Raw genomic sequence first — 17,624 nt, forward strand, 5'->3', positions numbered from 1 at the left:
TCCACCCTGCCTTATAACTTCCTCTTTCCACCCAGCCTTATCACTTCCCGTTTCCTTCTCCCAACTGCTGGGATTAAAAGTGTGTGTCACCACTGCCTGGCTGTGTTTCTCTTTTAGACTGGATCAATCTTGTGTAGCCCAGGGTGGCCTTGAACTCACAGAGATCTGTCTGCCTCCGCCTCCCAAGTGCTGGGATTGAAGGAAGGTGTGTGCCACCTCTGCCTGGCCTCTATGACTAACTAGTGGCTTAGCTCTATACTCTGATCTTCAGGGAAGCTTCATTTGTTAGATCACAAACAAAGTATCACCACATGTCCTGACTTCCTTCAGTGGTGAACAGCCATGTGGAAGTATAAGCCTAATAAATCCTTTCCTCCCCAACTTGCTTTTTGGTCATGGTGTTTCATCACAGCAATAGAAACCCTGACTAAGACACTAACTCATATATCCACAGTGCTTTTCAATCGAAACTATTCAATAGTACTTAGTTTCCTTCTTTTGATCTATCGTGTTAGTTCTTTTTAATTATGGATGACGTATGAAATACATGGATAGTAAGATGAGGCTGTCGGGACAGGGGGGGCCACTAGGACATTGAAAACTGAATTCCATACCAAAGGATTCGCCTTTTAGGACCTAGTAGAAGACTGAAAATGAAGCAACATTTTAGATATAATGGTGTCGTCAAGAGTTATCCTTTAGAAGGTTTACTCGACTGTCTAGTGGAGACTACATAGGAGAGGATGGAGACTGGAGCTGGGTGGTTACTCCCTTTCTACCTGTTATCTGTGGGAAGAAGGGTTAATCATTTCCGTATCTTACAGGACATTAAAATCGGTGGCCGGGCTCAGCACAGGCTTTCAGAGAGCCTAGAACCAGCTTGCCTGTTTTTTTTTTTTTTCTAACTTTTTTTTTTTTAAGATTGTTTTGAGCATGTTTTGACAGTTCCATGCACAAATGCAGTGCACTGTGATTGCATCACCAGCTTGTCTGAGTTATTGTTGTCACCGCCCGGCCCCGTCAGAGGCTGAGGAGACCGCCCTGAAGGGCCTCTTAAGAACGCTGGACCTAGCCTAGGATATATTTGACACCAAGGCCTTCTAGCCACTGCAGATGTCCATTGATCTGCCATTTCACTCACTACATTGCCCCATTTTGTTTCTTGTTGGAGCTATAAAACAGCTTACTGATGGTTTTTAAAAGTTGCTGTTCTTCTAAGTTTCATTTTAAGGCAAGCCAGGGCGTTTCTGAATGGCACTGTCTTAGTTGACATTTGTAGTGCTGAACCCATTTCTAATGATGAGCAGTTGAGAACTCTCTCTTCTTTCTCTCTCTTCTTTAATCATCGGACTGAGGATCAAACCCAGGGCTTCTTGCCTTCTAGGTGAGGGTTCTGTCAACTCGTCTACATTCTCACACTCATGTTCTGATTCACATTCACATTCTCTCTGGGTCTTTCCCTGTCTCTCTCCTTTTGGTAATCACATTTTTCTCCCCTCTGTTGCTTAAACTGGCCTTTATTACCATTTCTGTACCAACTGTACGATGTTCTAACATAAGTACCTGGAAAATATGATTGATCTTGCAGCCAATCAAGTTGGTCTGTGATTTCCCCGTTATGTGTTCAGAGAGCACAGACAGCTTTGGTTGGTGATGTTTGGGCCTAAGGGGCACTGATTGGTTACCCCCCCCCCTTTTTTTTTTTGCCTCCATTACTGTAAAGCTACAAGGGAACAGAAACACGTCTAGATTTGGTTCCGGTCAGTAAAATCAAAATCACAGTTACTCACACTGTTACTTTTTATGACACATAAAGACGCTGGATGTCTCAGCACATTCTCCAAATCATGGATCAGGCAGGAAGTTAGCCACGGTTTCCCTCCATCTGTGTGGTCTCTTCCGTCTCCATCCTTGTGCTCAGCAAATGTGTATACTCACAAACTACCAAAAATGTGCGCATGGAAAGCCTTCTCTTCCCCCAGCCATCCAGACAAACGACTCTTTCCTGATTTCTTTTCTAAATGCTGAAGATGGAACCCAGGGCCTCGCATGTGCTAAGCATATGCTCTTAGCTCTACCTCCAGCCACAAAAGGCTACTTTTTATTTGCTTGATCTTTGTCTCACTGTGTGGCTGGCTTGGAACTCGCTCTGTAGACCAGGCTGGCCTCAGACTCACAGAGATCCGCCTGCCTCTGCCTCCAGCGGGCTGGGTTTAAAGATGTAGGCCACCCCAAGCTGACAGACTTGTTTCTTTTTGAAATAGGATCTCAGTCTGTAGCCCTGGCGGACCTGCAGTCCACAAGATGACATAGCATAAGCTGACCTGGCTGGCACTCAAGTCAATCCTCCTGCCTCAGCCTCTTGACTGCTAGGGTTACAGTCATGAGTTGCCACACTTGGCTTAAACAGCTTTAAAGTATTTTCAAAAGCAAATATTATATTATAATCAAGCGTTAGTCATTATAGTATCAACTGTGATCTTCTCTAAATGTGCTTAAAGGGAGGGGTGTACATAATATTAGCCAGTTTTATAAAATGCTTCTTGTTTTCCTACCAGATATCAGTACAGATGGGTAATGGGAATGAGTCTGCTGTGTGGGTCAGCACTTTGTTTTATAGGCAAGTGCTAAAAATTAGGAGGAAGCCAATAGGCAGAAATTGAGCACTTGTATTTGGCCACTGGTGTCATTTTCCTGTTTAATTACAACTGTGATGAATTTCATAGGGTACTTTTGTCTAAGAAGTGATCACATTCTTCAGGCATGCATTCAGTGCTCTGTTTGCCAGTAGTTTAGTCCGATCACACTGGCAAACAGTTTCAGTTCAGTTTGCTGTTCTCTGCTGCACATGAAGCTCGTACAGGTCAGCGACGCTCTGAATCTGCTTCCTCATTGCTGTAGTAGGGTTCATAATGACCTGCCCATAAAGGAGGCGTGAGCAGCAGATGACATTATTTTGAAAGCAGGTGGCAGCATGGTGCCCTTGAAACTGTATGGAACCCTGTACTCACCAGCTGTGTTCATTAAGCATCCAGTCAGCCCCCCTTCAGTGTCTGTGTCTATAAGGTGGGGACAGGGTGCTTGTTTTCTAGGTTTTATGATGAGTGAATGTCTTACCCACCACACCCATCCACTCGTCACTATAAAGTATTTCACGTGTATTATATACATTGAAGCACTTAGGAAACCATTGCCGTCCCAAACCCAGAGTCCTATTTAGTCAAAGAGAACACAAGGAACAAGGGGGTGGGTTGCCCAAATTGAACGGTTTAGCTATTGACCCAGGCTCTGTCTACCATATATCTTAGTCTACCATTAAGTGATAGTGTCAGAAAATAACAACAGAACTCTCAACCAGCTCCTTCGGAACTGACTCTTCGCTTCAACCCAATACCCTCTGGGAAATGTATGCACTGACCCCACAGGCCCAGGGATTCACCCACAGCTCAGTGGCTCCTCCCGAGCAGGTACACACATATTTCCCTCCTTAACTGTTCAGTTGGTACTGACAGTTGATTGTGCTCATTCACAAGCTTGTTTTTAGCAGCTACAAAAGTTAGAGTAGTGGTAAAAATCAGTAAATATCTAAACTAATGACTGGAAAGAGAGTTCCATAAAAATTAAGTTGAGTGTTTTGAGATGTTTCAGTGTAAATGAGCTATTTAAAGTTTGCTGTCAAGTTTAATGAAGGCTGGATAATTATAAATGATGGCGAGAAAAGTCATCAAAGCCCTAAGTTGTCCCTGTCAAAGGCCATGGGGCCATTAAGGATCTCAGACAAGAATACGGATGAGCCACATCACTGAGTGCTCTGTTCGGGTCATCTGGCCTTTCCTAAGACTCTCTCTTTAAGGAAGCAATGAGTTTAATTTATAGTCTAACATGAGATTTTTTTTTTTTTTAATAATGATCAGGTTATTCTGTATTCATACTCTTTCAGAAATGCTTTTGAGTTCTCTCTCCATTATAGAAACCATAAGTAAAAATCATCCGTAATGAATCATACATGGCTTCTGCAGTAAGAAGACCCACACTCAGTAGGAGATGCATATTGAATCCAGGGCATTAGCTCTGTACCTAAGGAGGTGAATGAGTGTGCATTTACGTATTCAAATTAAAGTGATGTCATTGGAGGCACATAAGTGTAGTCTTATGATGACTGGCTTTGTCATTTATGCATTAGCGTCACCTGCTGAGAGGGCTTGCACTCCGCTAATAGCTCCGGGTTGACTGGAAATCTACCACTGGCCTCTGCAGCTCTCTCAGCCTGCCTATCTTAGCTTAGCCTGTGAGTGCCTTGTATGTCTTTATTGTACTGTGTTGCAATGTATATCTGTGTACCATGTGCATGCCTGGTGCCCACAGAGGCTAGAAGAGGGCCTTGGATCCCTGGGATTGGAGTTACAGACAGATGGTTGTGAGCCACTGTGAATCAAACCCAGGTCCTCTAGAAGAGCACTGAGCGCTCTGAACCCCTGAGCCATTTTTCCAGTCCTTGTATTGCAACTTTTGAGTTAAACATCAGTTCCTGACTTATAGATGGCTTGAAAGCGATAGTCAGAAACAACTTACGTAAAAAAGCAGTCTGGGGGCTTATGGTTCCAGAGGGATAGGAGTTCATCATGGCATGGAGGGGTGGAGCCAAGTGGCAGGCATGGCGGCAGGGATAGGAAGCTGAGCTCTCTAGCTGGGCGGTGGTGGTGCACGCCTTTAATCCCAGCACTCGGGAGGCAGAGCCAGGCGGATCTCTGTGAGTTCGAGGCTGGCCTGGTCTACAGAGTGAGTTCCAGGACAGACACCAAAACTACATGGAGAAACCCTGCCTCGACAAAACCAAAAATAATAATAATAAAAAAAGAAAGAAAGAAAGCTGAGCTCTCACATCTTGAACCACAGGCAAGAAGCAGAGGAAGTGGACTGAAATGATGCAGCCTGTTAAATCTAAAAGCTTGTCTGGTGATGTACTTCCTCCAGCAAGACTGCACCACAGTCACATCCCCAGACAGTACCACAATCCAGGGACCAAATGTTCAAATGCCTGCGATTGTGGGGGACACTTCTCATCCAAATCACCACATTCCACTCCCTGGTGTGTAGCTAATATTGATCTAGCAAATGCTTTTTTTTTTCTTCTCAGTACTTGTCCATAAGGACCCCCAGAAGCAATTTTGCTTTCATCTGGCAAGGCCAGAAGTGCACCTTTACCATTGTGCCTCAAGGGTATGTTAACTCTCCATCTCTGTGTCCTGGCTTAGTTCCAAGAGATCTTGTCTGTCTCTTCTACAAAGTGGCATGCTGGCCCACTGTATTGATGACATTATGCTGATTGACCCAAGTGAGCAAGCAGGAGGTAGCAACTACTTTGACTTGTTGGCAAAGCATATGTGCATTCAAGGATGGGAAAGAAATCCAACCAAAATTCAAGGGGCTTGTACCTCTGTCAAATTTCTAGAAGGCCAGTGGCATGAGGTATGCAGAGGTTCCTTCTAAGGGGAAAAGGTAAGCCATTACACTTGGGCCCTCTCACCACCTAGAAAGAAGCGTAATGTTTGGTGGGCCTAATTTGGATTCTGGAGGCAGCACATTCCTCCATTGCATGTGTTACTCCGCCCCTTCACAAGTGACTCCGAAAGCTGCTATCTTTGTGTAGGGCCTGGAACAAGAGAGGTTCTTCAACAGGTCCAGGCTGCTGTGCGGACTACTCTACCACTTGGATCATGTGCTCCAGGAGACCTACTGGTACCTACTGGTACCTGACATGTCAGAGGCAGATAGGGATGCTATTCAGAGTCTCTGGCAGGCCCCTATAGGTAAATCATAGCAGAGACCCTTGGGATTTTGGAGCAAGACTTTTCCCCTATTTGCAGACAATTATTTTCCCTTTGAGAGACAGCTCTTAGCCTGCAATTCGGCCTCAGTGGGACCAGCATTTGACAATGTGACCTGAGCTGCCCACCATGAGCTAGGTATTATTTAATCCACTAAGCCATAAAGTAGGGTGTGCACAGCAGCAATCCATTATCACATAGAAGTGATGTACATGATGTACGAACCAAGGCAAGTCCTGGGCATCCCAGCAAGCTACATGAAGAAGTTGCCCAGATGCCTATTCTACTCCTGTTCCAATGCCTTCTGCTCTCAAGCATGCACCTACAGCCTCATGGAGTATGCCTTATGATTAATTAACTGAGGAGGAGGAGACTAGGGCCTGGATGGTTCTGTACAATTTGCAGGTAACACACAGAAGTAGACAGCTACAGCATTACAACCCCTTTCTGGAACAATCCTGAAAGACACTGGTGAAGGGAAATCTTCAAGGTGGGCAAAACTTCAGGCAAATGTACATAGTCATACATTTTGCTAAGAAAGAGAAATAGAGGCAGGTTATGGTGGTGCACACCTTTAATCCCAGTATTCGGGAGGCAGATACAGGTGAATCTTTGTGAGTTCAAGGCCAGCCTGGTGTACAAAGTGAGTTCCAGGATGGCCAGAGCTGTTACACAGAGAAAACCTGTCTTGAAAAAAGAGGAGGAGGAGGAGGAGGAGGAGGAGGAGGAGGAGGAGGAGGAGGAGGAAATGATCAGGTGTGTGATTGTTCATTTTTTCATGGAGCTGTAGCCATGGATTGGTTGGATGGTCAATGACTTGGAGAAATGGTCAGGTGTGTGGTTGTTCATTTTTTCATGGAGCTGTAGCCATGGATTGGTTGGATGGTCAATGACTTGGAAAAAGCATAATTGGGAAATGGGTAAGAAAGACATTTGGGGAAGAAGTATGTGGATAATTCTTTCCAAATGGGCCCATGCTCATGGAATCCACTGGTCTTAACTTGTTCCCTACCAAAAAGCAGCTGCCTTGGTAGCATGGCAGAAGGACCTTTTAAAGACACATTTACAGGGGCAATTAGGTGGCAGCAGCCTGGAGGCCTGGGGCAGGGTTCTCCAGAAGGTAGTATGTGTTTTGAATCAGTGTCCAGTATATGGTAGTTTCTCACATGGCCAGAATTTACAGGTCCAGGAACCAAGGTGTGGAAATGAGGGTGGTTCCACTCACTATCATTCCTAGTGACCACTAGGGAATTTTCCCCCCCTGTTCTTGTGACCCTAAGTTCTGCTGGCCTAGAAGCTTTGGTTCCAGATAGGGGAGCATTCATGCCTGGAGGTAAAACAAACATTCCATTGAACTGGAAGCTCAGACTTCCCCCGGTTACTTTGGGCTTCTGGTGCCCTTATGCCAACAGGCTAAGAAAGGAGGAACAGTGTTGGGAGAGGTGATAGATCCAGATTGCCATGGGGAAATTGGATTGCTTCTCCACAAAGGAGGTGAGGAAGATTATGTCTGGAATGCAGGAGATCCTGTAGGGTGTCTCTTGGTGCTACCATGTCCTGTGATTAAAGTCAGTGGAAACTGCTACAATCTAATCAGGCAGGATGGCAGAGGGCACAGACCCTTCAGGGTGAAGGCGTGGGTCACTGCTCTAGAGAAGGAACCAAGACCTGCTGAGGTGCTTGCTGAGTGAGGGTGGAGGTACAGAGGAAGGTAGTTCTAAATATTAGCTAAGGTCATGTGACCAGTTTCAGAAACGAGGACTGTAATTGACAGGAGCATATCGGTCCTATTTTTGTTAAAAACAGGTGTGTGGGGGCGGGGGTGTGTATCCAGTATTTGTTTTGCTTTCCTCTATTTTTTTAATCTCATAATGTAACATCAGTCGAGATATCAGTGGTTAAGTGTTATAATCTATATTATCGTATTTAAGAGGTTTTTTTAATTTGGTTTGGTTTGGTTTGGTTTGGTTTGACAGGGTCTTTCTGTATAGCCCTGGCTGTCCTAGAGCTCTCTGTGTAGACCAGATTGGCCACAGACTCCCAGAGATCGGCCTGTCTCTGCCTCCTGAGTGCTGAGATTAAAGGTGTGTATCACTACACCTTGCTGTAACATTTACGTTTTGAGACACTGAAAGGCTAAACACTCCTCAAGGGACTTTGCTACCTATTCTAAAGCACATAATGCACTTGCTGTTGTACTTGGAGTAGTTGTATCGTGTTAGGCAGAATTATGACCTGGTTATTGTTTCCACCTGGAAATTAATCATGGCGTAAGATATGATTGTATGTCAGGCTGGCAAATGGTGGGCTTGTGATGGCTAATCTTTGTTGTCAGCTTGCCTGTATCTGGAATCAACTAAAACCTAAGCTGCTGGACACGCCTGTGAGGATTTTCTTGATCAGATTATCTGAAGCAGGAAGACCAGCCCTAAATCTGGGCCGCACCCTTCGGGAGGCAGCCTAGCTGAAAGGACATGGAGGAGAGAAAGTTTGCTTTGCCAATGCTTACCCTCACTTTCCCTGGCCAGTCCATCTGTCCCTCTGCTCTGGCATTCCTTCACTGGTGTTAGAACCCACTTCTGGATTCCAGCGTAGACGAAGACCAGCAGCTCCCCAGGACTCTGGCGCTGGGTCGAGACTGCTGAGACATCCAACCTTGTAGACTGAACAACTTCCAAGTACTCGGCCATTCCAGATCACACCCTGCAAGCTGCTCTGCTAAATCCCCGTTTACTATATATGTTCATCCTATCGGTTCTGTGCCTTTAGAGAACCCTGAATAATGTAGTTGATGCGTTTATTATTAAAACTAAACACGTTCGGAGCAACACTGTGTCCTTCCAATCCTGTCTCTCATTTCCTTGTCTTTGATGTCCTCATTCCCAATCACACAGGCCTGATCACACTGCCACCTTTGGCTCCCTCTTGGTTAGCCACAAACATCCTAGTCAGACTCAATAACACTGTATTTTTAACGTGCGTCTCCCTTTCCGATCTCATTGCTTGCAACCAAGTTTAAACTGTTTCTCACCCCTTCATCATCTGTTTTCTCTGCTCACAGCACCTTCCCTCAGGAGGCCATTTTCACCAATCTCTAATTCATCTTGAAGCCTGTCTCTAAATCACCATCTTCAGATCCTCCTCCTTAGCTGGGTGTGGTGGCGTACCTCTTTAATGCCAGGACTCAAGAGGCAGAGGCAGGTGAATCTCTGAGTTTGAGGCCAGCATGGTCTACAGAATGAGTTCCAGGACAGCCAGGACTACACAGAGAAACCCTGTCTCGAAAAACCAAAAACAAAACATACATACACATTAAAAACTGGTTCTCTTTCAAAGATTTATTTTTTGTTATTATATGTGCATGTGTGTCTGTGTTAAGTGAATGCCACGTGTGCAGGTGCCGATTGTGGCCAGAAGAGGGCGCTGGATCCCCTGGAGTTGGAGTTACAGGTGGTTGTGAGCTGCCCGAGATGGGTGCTGGGAACTGAATTTGGTTCTTCTGAAAGAGCAGAAAGGACTCTTAACCACACTGCGTCAGCTCCTGAAGGTTTTCCTCATGTGTTACACACTTAAATCTCTAAGACCCATTAAAACTGATTATTCATAGATACTATTCTATTAAAACCGCTTAAGCAGATCGAGATTTTTATAATAATGATTTACTATGTAAGCCAGTGATCAAGTACCAGCGATGTTAAATGGTTGAGCGAAATCAGAGCTAAAAACAAGACAACGAAGAATGGAAAAGAACATACAAAATGTATTACACCTCTAAGGCCTGGGCATTAGGCTCCAAAGGCAGAGTTTAAAAGCCACACCTTGGGAGTGCGATCCCTGCACTCTTAGTAACGTGTTCTTGTTTGTATTGTAATACTGAACAGTGACATCTGTTCACAGTCCAGCATTTGAGCAGCTTTGAAGCAGATGTTTCAGGCAGGTTCTTAATTACTTTTTGACAAATGTATTCATAATAGACACATTATCTGTTTTAAACAATGTGCCAACTTCTGTATCTGAAGTTTACCTTGAACTAAAGCAAGGCTATTGAGACAAAAGGAACGAGGTATGAAGTGTGATCAGTTTGATGAAAGAATGCAATCGGGAAAGACATTTTTAGAATGCCAAGCTGTGATTTTCCTCTCTAGTTGAAACAGTATTTAAAAGATTTTGTCACTAGCCGGGTGGCGGTGGCGCATGCCTTTAATCCCAGCACTCGGGAGGCAGAAGCCAGGTAGATCTCTGTGAGTTCGAAGCCAGCCTGGTCTACAGAGCAAGATCCAGGACAGGCACCAAAACTACATGGAGAAACCCTGGAAAACAAAACCCTGGAAAACAAACAAACAAACAACAACAACAAAGATCTTGTCACCAAAGGTAAATGGTCCTCTCATATTTTTTAAATATGATGTTATTAATTTATTTTAGAGTTGAAATATGCACTATAGATGCATTCTTTTGTTGTTGCTGTGATTGCTGGGTGCATTCACTATAGATCTGGGGTGTTCGAGGGTTTTTTTTTTGTTTGTTTGTTTTTGTTTTTGTTTTGTTTTGTTTTGTTTTTGGTTTTTTTGAAACAGGGTTTCTTTGTGTAACTTTGAGCCTGTCCTGGAACTCACTTGGTAGCCCAGGCTGGCCTCAAACTCACAGAGATCCGCCTGGCTCTGCCTCCCGAGTGCTAGGATAGATCTGTTTATCGACATGACTCTTTGCCAAGTGCTAGGACCACAGTGATGAATCCAGACGACAAGTTCTACTGGGACTTACCTTGTAGTGAGGTTATAGACAATAAGCCAATAAACAGCAATGCCAGGTAGTGGTGAGTGCCATGAAAAAATATAGGAAGGTCGGGATAGAGGATCCTAAGGGATCAAAATTACATACACAGATTAATTGGTGAAGCCTCTTCTGGTCACTTAACAATACGGTGTATTGGGGCAGGTACTTCTGATGGACCCCATTGCCTTCTACATGCTAAGCAAGTGCTCTGCTACTGAGCACTGAGCACTTCCTGCAGCCTGGTGAGTACTTCTCGTCAGAGCTGGGTGTTTGGCTGCAACAGTGTTATGTTGTGGAGGGAAAGCTGGTGGGAAGGAGATGAAAATTTATTCAAAGAAATGTTAGCCCACGGGGTGTGGTGGTGCACACCTTCAATCCCAGAGCCCAGAGGGAGGTGGATCTCTGTGAGTTCGAGGCCGGCCTGGTCAACATACTGAGTTCCAGGCCAGCGAGGCTTACATAGTGAGACCATGCCTCAGAAAAAAAGAGAGAGAGACAGAGAAAGGAAGGAAGGATAGAGAGAAGGATTGCTGAGTTTCGTGGCATAGCCCCATTAGTGCCCAGCCTACCATAAAGGGAATATGGGGAATTTAACAGCTTCCACGAAGAAAAGAGGTAAGATGGTAAGAATAAAGAGCGAGAGACCTTAAGGATCCGTTTGGATATCTGAAAAATGAATTGAAATGAAAAACTACTCACTGTCACTCATAATCAAATATCACAAGAACTGAACTCTACATACCCAACCAACTGGCCAACAGTAAAAAGGCTGGAGACTGGAGAGCTGGAGGGTGGCTCGGGGGTGAAGCACACTGCTCTTTCAGAGGACCTGAGCTCAAGTCTCAGTACCCGACTCTTGCTCCAGGGATTCAACACCCTCTTCTGGCCTCTGCAGGCACTGCACACACATCCATATTCATATAGTTCAAAATAAAATAATCTTTAAAAAAAAAAAACAAAACTGATATTATGAGTGTTGGCTACATAGATGTGGCAGTTTGAATGTAAACGGCCCCCATAATCTCATAGGGAGCGGCACTATTAGGAGGCGTGGCTTTGTTGGAGTGGGTCCGGCCTTGTTGGAGGAAGTGTGTCACTGTGGGAGCAGGCTTTGAGGTTTCCTATACCACCCAGTGTCTCAGTCGACTTCCTGTTGTTTGCAAGCCAAGATGTAGCCAGCACCACATCTGCCTGCACGCTGCCATGCTCCCTGCTGTGATGATAATAGACTGCACCTCTGAAACTGTAAACAAGCCACCCCAACTAAATGTTTTCTTTATAAGAGTTGCCAAGGTCATGGTCTTTTCACAGCAATAAGAACCCTAACTATAACAATAGAATAGTGGGAGTTTTTATGCTCTTCTTTTAAGAGTGTAAATTGGTAGTACATATATACCTCATAATGTAGTAGTCACACACACACACACACACACACACACACACACACACACACACGTAACTGTAATGTTTGTGTGTGTGTGTGTGTGTGTGTGTGTGTGTGCCAGACCACATATACAAGAATGTTCATAGCAGCAGTACTGGTAAAAGTTTAAAACTAGAAACAACTCAAGGGTCTTGTCAGCAATTGAAGGGATTTCAGTGGTCATATATATGTGTATGTATGTTTATAATATCATATAGTCATAAAAACTTTTCATCAAATGGTGCAAACAACAGATTGGTTTTGGTGGTGGTGGGGGAAATCGAACTTCATATGTGCTACACTTCCATTCCCAGTCTATGAATTACATTCTAGGACAATCATGAACAGAAGAATACATTTGAGAAAAGGAAACTGTACTAAGGGTTGTGGTTACCTTTGGGAAGGAGCGTAAAGATGATTTAAGTGCTGGTCATTGTCCCTGAATCTTAGTGAAAATTACGTGGTTGGTTCATGTCATGAAAATACATTGTGCTTTCCACTTGTGATTTAAACTCTTGTTATTCTAACATGCTTTTGAAGGTACAAAAGCTAGTTGCTGTCCGTCTGGAAATAACCAGAAAACAATTCCAAAACAAGAGCAATACAGTCTGAAAATGTATACTATATAACAAGTCTCTACTTGATGGTAAATAATGACAAGTGGCCTCTGGAAAAAATAGATTTAGCTAGTTCAGAAATGGCCAGTGGACCTATAAAATTGTGCTCAAGGCCAGTCGTCATCTAGAGTTAAAAGAATTGCGACACTCATTGCCAATGTCAGGCCTATGACGGGAGATGAGAGGAGCACAGTTCTTTCCGTCTGAAATGTGAATTTGAGGAAAGTTAAGCTACTCACATTTGAAATGAGTAGTCCTCCAACGCAGCAGTTCTCCCGGGAATAGGTTGCGTAGACATAAAGGTCTCAGAGGACACGTGGTGTTGCCTTAACAGCAAACAAAAACTCGGAATCAACCTAACGCCTATGATTTTCAAGGAGATTTTTTTTTTTTTTTTTTTTTGGTTTGGTTTGTTTGGGTTTTATTTGAGACAGGGTCTGATACTATAGATAAGGCTGGCTAGGAACTTGAGATGGAGCCCAAGCTGGCCTCAAATTCATGGCAATGCTCCTGCTTAAGCCTCCTTAGTTCTGATGTTTGCAGGATGAGCCACCATGCCTACCTCAAAGAGATAGTAATGAATGGTTTTACAAGCATGCAATGTCATGAAACTGCCAGGTTGTTAGTTAATATCTCCATGTGAATATGAAATTATATAAGAAAAGCAACATTCAGGGCTAGCGATTTGGTTAAGAGCGCTTGCTGCTGTCTGCCAGAGGACTGATTTCAGTTCCCAGACCCAGGTAGGGTAGTAACTCCAGCTCCAGGGAATCCTATACTTCTGGCCTCCAAGGGCATCTGTGCACATGTGTACATACCCACATCCAAACACATATACTCACACATAATTTTTTAAATGTTCAAAAAAAGAGAGAAAAATGTTCAGATTGTACATTTAATATGATCTCTCTTTCTAGCAATAATCAAAACTCCTATGAGTGTGTGTGTGTGTGTGTGTGTGTGTGTGTGTGTGTGTGTGTGTGTGTGTGTTATGAGTGAGACAGTGGAGGAGGGATTAAATCCTGGTCATGATGGCATCAGTTAAGTGCTGCTTGTCCTTCTGCAACCCAAGTCCTGGTGTCTGTCCCTTTAGACCTATGGATGGGGCCTGTCTCACTGGCCGACAGCTGACTCAGAGCAGCTGCTCGTTTAAGTAGGTATCCATTCAATGTATAGCCCAATTTTTTGATATAAGGCCCTTTGGGCCCTTTAAGTGGTAGGAGTGTGGCCCCACAGTTTAGCCTCCGTGGCTCCTCCAGTCTGAATTCCTTCTGATGGAGAATTCCTGTTGAGAAATGTCGCACATCTCAGTGGTCCTTAATGGAAGCCACTGTCTGCTGAGTTCAGGTTTCAATGACTCACCAAACAAGATAACAATCAAAGCACTTCTAACTCTTAAAAATAGCTTTTCCTGGAATTCAGAGCACTGGCACATGTTCTCACATTGATTCAATCCAATTTAAAATTCACTTATGTAAAGTCATTATATATTAAATTGTATTTTGTGGGATTGGAGAGATGGCTCAGTAGTAAGAACCCTTGCTCTGTAAGCATGCAGACTTAGTTGGAATCCCCAGCACCCATGTTAAAAGCTGAGCGTGGCTGTTCATACCTGTAACCTTGGCACTGGAGGAGAGGCATAGATCCCAAGAGCTCACCAGCCAGCCAGCTAGCCAAAGCAGCCTGCTTCTGGGTCAGTGGGAGCCCTGTCTTTAGGCAATAGTGCAGAACATGATAGAGATAGACACCTGATGCCTGGCTCTGGCCTGCACACATGCACATACACACTCAACATGGCCCATAAATTATTCTTTTTGTGATATTTCATGATCTTTAAAAGCTCTAAGATGTCAGGGATTGTTTTTTCTTTTTGCATACTTTGCACCTAGAAGAAGTTGACCCGTTCTTTTTAAATGAAGAGGGTGATGGAAAGGTTATTGTGCACCATTACGTCATTATTTTCCATTGCATCTGTATATAGTATGCTTTGCAAGATGTTGTCATCTTTGGCACCTGCCCTCTCAAGACGATAGCACTCTGGTCCTCCCAGTCACTGAAAGCTACTTCTCCAGGGTGCAGAAACTTTGGTTGGGGAGGAGATTGCTACCATCATTAGGAACCGCAAGCCCAGAGTGAGGGAGGAATTGTTTGTAAGGGTGGCAATGCCCAAGATGTAGAACCTCGAGAGAGGAGTAGGATTTTAAAGCCTGGGAAATTGGAACCCAAACAGCGGTAGAGACTGACGGAGGGAATAGCGTGCCCGTGCTGTAGCTGGTAGTGAGTTTGGGTAGAGTGGAGATTGTGGAGGCTTGGCGGGAGGCTGACCGGCTCCGGTGAGGGCAGAGAAGGGCGTCGTTTCACACCTGATGCTTGCCACCTGCCACCACCAAGCTGACTTTAGAAAGCCATGCTCTCCTCGGCGGTCTACTGGATGCCTCGATAGCACTTTGAGCTCAGGACGTTTTGTCTCATCGATTCATCTAACTTGCTTTCCAGTTTTTAGAACTGACTAGGTGTGGCTGCCTGGACCCTTCCTTACCAGCACGCTCACTTCCTGCCTTTATGAGTGTCCGTTTCTGTCAATCCGGAGACATTCCTGCTCAGAAGCTAACGTAAGGAAGGGTCCGCCACAGTGCTCAGGACAGAACTGTACGCGGCTTTTCATGCTCCTTATTCTGTTTTTTCTGAGCAGTTTTCATTTTTAGGGGCTATGTGAGGTTAGGGTACAGGCCTCACAGTATTTTTATACCTCCAAAGCAGACTTTTGTCTTTTGGTCGATATAGCTTTGTGTTAAATTATTTGATACAGAATCAGTGCTGAGCCCCCTGAAAATTTAAATCCTGTTATGCATTTACAGATTGCCAATTTTTAATATTACAGCATTGTAATGTTTTACATTTAAACCAATCAGATATTTTTTATTTGCTTCGGTAACTATATTTACTCATTTTGGAGGTTAGGTATGTGTGTATTTCTGCCTCTCTTCATGCCTAGTAGAATACTCAAAGCAACTATTTAGTATTTTAAATTTTGATTTTTTTCCCCCTATCAATCTCTGGTGACCATGTCCACACCACTGCTTTGTCTTGTTAAGCACAGAGCGCGCTGTCCAGGGCACTCCTGCAGCCAAGGACGTCTTCTCCTTGGCTGCCTTCTTCAGCCTCACTTTGCCTTTTCTAAACAGGAGATCTCAGTGTCTAACTGAATGGAAGCAGCCTTGTTTTAATTAGAGAGCGGTGTTGGTGTCAGGGTATTTCTCTTAAAGAGTAAGAACTGACATATTTTGGTCCTTTGTAGTTTTCAAACTTTTTCTTCTAGTTTTTCCCATTGTTCTTTGTTCAAATGAACGCCTACCCAGGATGGCACCATACCTTTCTTCTGAAGAGAAGACAGAGGAGGAAAGTGGCGGTCCAGAGCCCCACCTTAGACTCTTTCCTCCTCATCCCCATCCAACACAGCTCAAGAATCCTCAAACTCCGCTCACTTAAAATGCTTTTTAAAGAACTCGTTTTGTGATGGCTCACCTAGGAACGTGGTTTAAAAGCAGGAACTGCTGGTGGGAAAGTGGTTTTTACTACAAAGGAAAACACTGGGATGCGTTTCTTGTTTCAGCAATAAAAGAGTTAACACAGGGAGCAGTAGAGGCTGCGAGTCTGCGGCGGGATAGTGCTCTCAGTCTCTGTCATTTGTGGTTTAGAAAAAAGGGGGTGGTGTTCTGCATTTGAAAGGACTTTAATGAATGCTGTCAGTGTTTGTGAGAGCGGAGGGTCTGTATGGGAAAAGGGATCTGGGAAAGTGCTGTGGCTGCTTCAGGATAGGTGGATCGGAGTTTGCTCTGATTGAACCGGAATGTTCCACCGCGGTTCATCTTTATTCATTATCCTTTGTTCTTTATAGTCTGATATATTGGGATGAAAGTAAATGTAGATATATATATGGACGATTTATTTTCCTTTGAAGCTGTTTGTTGTGTACAGCGGGAAATATACTTCTCTTGTCTTGGTTGGATGCACAAATCCGTGTGCCGTGCTTTTTGCCCGTTGCCTAGACGATCACTTGGTTTCTCTGAGGATGTCTGGTTCTCGTAAAGAGTTTGATGTGAAACAGATTTTGAAAATCAGATGGAGGTGGTTTGGCCATCAAGCATCATCTAATTCTTCAGTTGACAGCCAGCAGGGAGAATTTTGGAACCGAGGACAGACCGGAGCAAACGGTGGAAGAAAGTTTTTAGATCCATGTAACCTACAATTGCCTTTGGCTTCAATTGGTTACCGAAGGTCCAGCCAACTGGATTTTCAGAATTCACCTTCTTGGCCAATGGCATCCACCTCTGAAGTCCCTGCGTTTGAGTTTACCGCAGAAGACTGTGGCGGTGCACATTGGCTGGATAGACCAGAAGTGGATGATGGCACTAGCGAAGAGGAAAATGAATCGGATTCCAGCTCGAGCAGGTTGATTGTTTTCTTACCGTCAGAGGTGGGGTGTGGGGTATCTTCTCCGTGTTATTTGAGAATAATTGAATATTCACTGGCTAAGCTCTGTGATTGTACGTACACCTGCTTCCTGGGTACTGTTACATGAATAGCATCTTGGTATGGACATGTGCGTTTGCTAGGATTTGGAAAATGTCTCAGCATTAATTCTGTGAAATTTAAAGACAACACGTAGCTTTCATTTTGAAACACCTTTCGTTTCATGTATAGGTCTGGCTGTGCTTTGAAAATAATCTATAGGAGCAGTTTTAGACATCGTTGCCTGTCGCTATTCATCTGCCTTCTGTATTACAGTAAAACTACATGACATTTCTACAGTATAAATCTCTGTGATATTTTGGGTTGTCATAGATTGTGGAGTCATTTTGAATGGCTGAGAGTGAAGGGTTTTACAAAGAGACACACACTGGAGTTCCCAGTTTTTGACACCATTTTAGTTGTGAATACTATTTTTCTGTGGTTATTTCTTTGTCCTGTCTCTGGTGC

At 44.1% G+C, this 17,624-nt stretch overlaps 1 protein-coding gene across 2 annotated transcripts in view; it reads left to right on the top strand.

Annotated features, from left to right (window-relative positions):
* The window catches only part of Klhl5 (kelch like family member 5), a 68,888-nt gene that overhangs the window by 8,526 nt on the left and 42,738 nt on the right, over positions 1-17,624 (top strand). The window contains exon 1 of one of the 2 annotated variants that reach the window (XM_006974600.4): positions 14,653-17,096. The exons of the other annotated variant lie outside the window; for it this stretch is intronic. Coding sequence (XP_006974662.2) covers positions 16,717-17,096 — 380 coding nt within the window. The 5' untranslated portion in view covers positions 14,653-16,716. Of the gene's footprint in view, positions 1-14,652; positions 17,097-17,624 lie in introns of those variants that run through there. 2 annotated transcript variants of the gene reach the window in all.

The sequence above is a fragment of the Peromyscus maniculatus genome, chromosome 10 (assembly GCF_049852395.1).
Source record: "Peromyscus maniculatus bairdii isolate BWxNUB_F1_BW_parent chromosome 10, HU_Pman_BW_mat_3.1, whole genome shotgun sequence".
Taxonomy (NCBI): domain Eukaryota; kingdom Metazoa; phylum Chordata; class Mammalia; order Rodentia; family Cricetidae; genus Peromyscus; species Peromyscus maniculatus.